The sequence below is a fragment of the Penaeus vannamei genome, chromosome 38 (assembly GCF_042767895.1).
Source record: "Penaeus vannamei isolate JL-2024 chromosome 38, ASM4276789v1, whole genome shotgun sequence".
NCBI lineage: Eukaryota > Metazoa > Arthropoda > Malacostraca > Decapoda > Penaeidae > Penaeus > Penaeus vannamei.
Window position 1 is genome coordinate 11,414,401 of NC_091586.1, and position 1,173 is coordinate 11,415,573.

Genomic DNA, 1,173 nt, shown 5'->3' on the forward strand with positions numbered 1-1,173 from the left:
GTGTCAATGAACCTTCGGTTATACACTCTGAACCGTAAAAACTTAGGAATAATGTTGTAATTCTTACAGGTTTGGAGAAATTCTATGTCCAGATTTAATTTCTTAATCTTGAAGTCCGTCTTCTCAGTCTCTCGATATTTCAGCAGATCTGGTCGGCCATAACGGTTGGATAACATTTCCACAATAGATGTTCCACGGGGGAAACGGATTCTTTGTCATGTGTCTTTGTCATGTTGACATGACAGCAGTTTGCGGAGGTTTGAATATCTGGATGTCCGTTGTGAGTGGGGGAGTGGGGGGGGTGGAGGGGGTAAGGGATAACCTGTGTAAATTACTGCAGTGTATATAGAGTAACTGAACTTTCATTGTTATAGAAGTTAGGTTTTATTTCTTTGATCAGTGGTGATTCTAAGATTCTTAAATCTAGTATGTCTTGTGTTTTTCTCACTATTGAAAAGTCCTCGAATTTTACTTCATGATTTGTTTTGAGTGAATGATCCCGGATGAGTGCATGGAAGATGATAGCGGACGTAATGTCCGATAAGAGACTCCTTTGTGCTCGCAATATCTCATCTTTAGATTCAACAATCAATTGATTGTTTAACAATCAATTGTACTCCCAAATTGATGGTGTAGCAATGGGTAGCCCGCTAGGCCCAACTCTCGCAAACGCGTTTTTATGCCATCACGAGAGTAAGTGGTTAGCAGACTGCCCATCGCATTTAAACCAGTAATGTATAAAAGATATGTTGATGTATTCCTAATGTTTAATGATGTTTCACATGTAAAAATGTTTTTAGATTATGTCAACTCAAAATATGTCAACATACAACAAATAAGGTTATTCTTAAATAAGATGCTCTGTCCAAAACCAATGAATTACAATGTACCTCGGGATATCCGATACCTTAAACTACCATACTATGGACACACAAGCTTTATCTTACGAAAACAACTACAGAAACGACTAAGCAACCATTTCACAAATTCCAGAACAATTCGTTCGTTCTTTCCAACAAAAGACCCTTTTCCTAAACATCTGTGCTCAAACATAGTGTACTCATACAAATGTTCTAGCTGTAACGCTAGATATATAGGTTCAACATCAAGGACTCTAAAGATGAGATATTGCGAGCACAAAGGAGTCTCTTATCGGACATTACGTCCGCTATC

General features: G+C 38.0%; 1 protein-coding gene across 1 annotated transcript in view; it reads right to left on the bottom strand.

Moving 5' to 3' along the window:
- LOC138859830 (uncharacterized) overlaps nucleotides 1-176 on the bottom strand; it is a 1,329-nt gene extending 1,153 nt beyond the window's left edge. Inside the window, exon 1 of the mRNA XM_070116125.1 lies at nucleotides 1-176. This exon is cut by the window's left edge and continues 80 nt beyond it. Within this exon, the coding sequence (XP_069972226.1) occupies nucleotides 1-176 (176 nt within the window).
- Nucleotides 177-1,173: the final 997 nt, after the last annotated feature.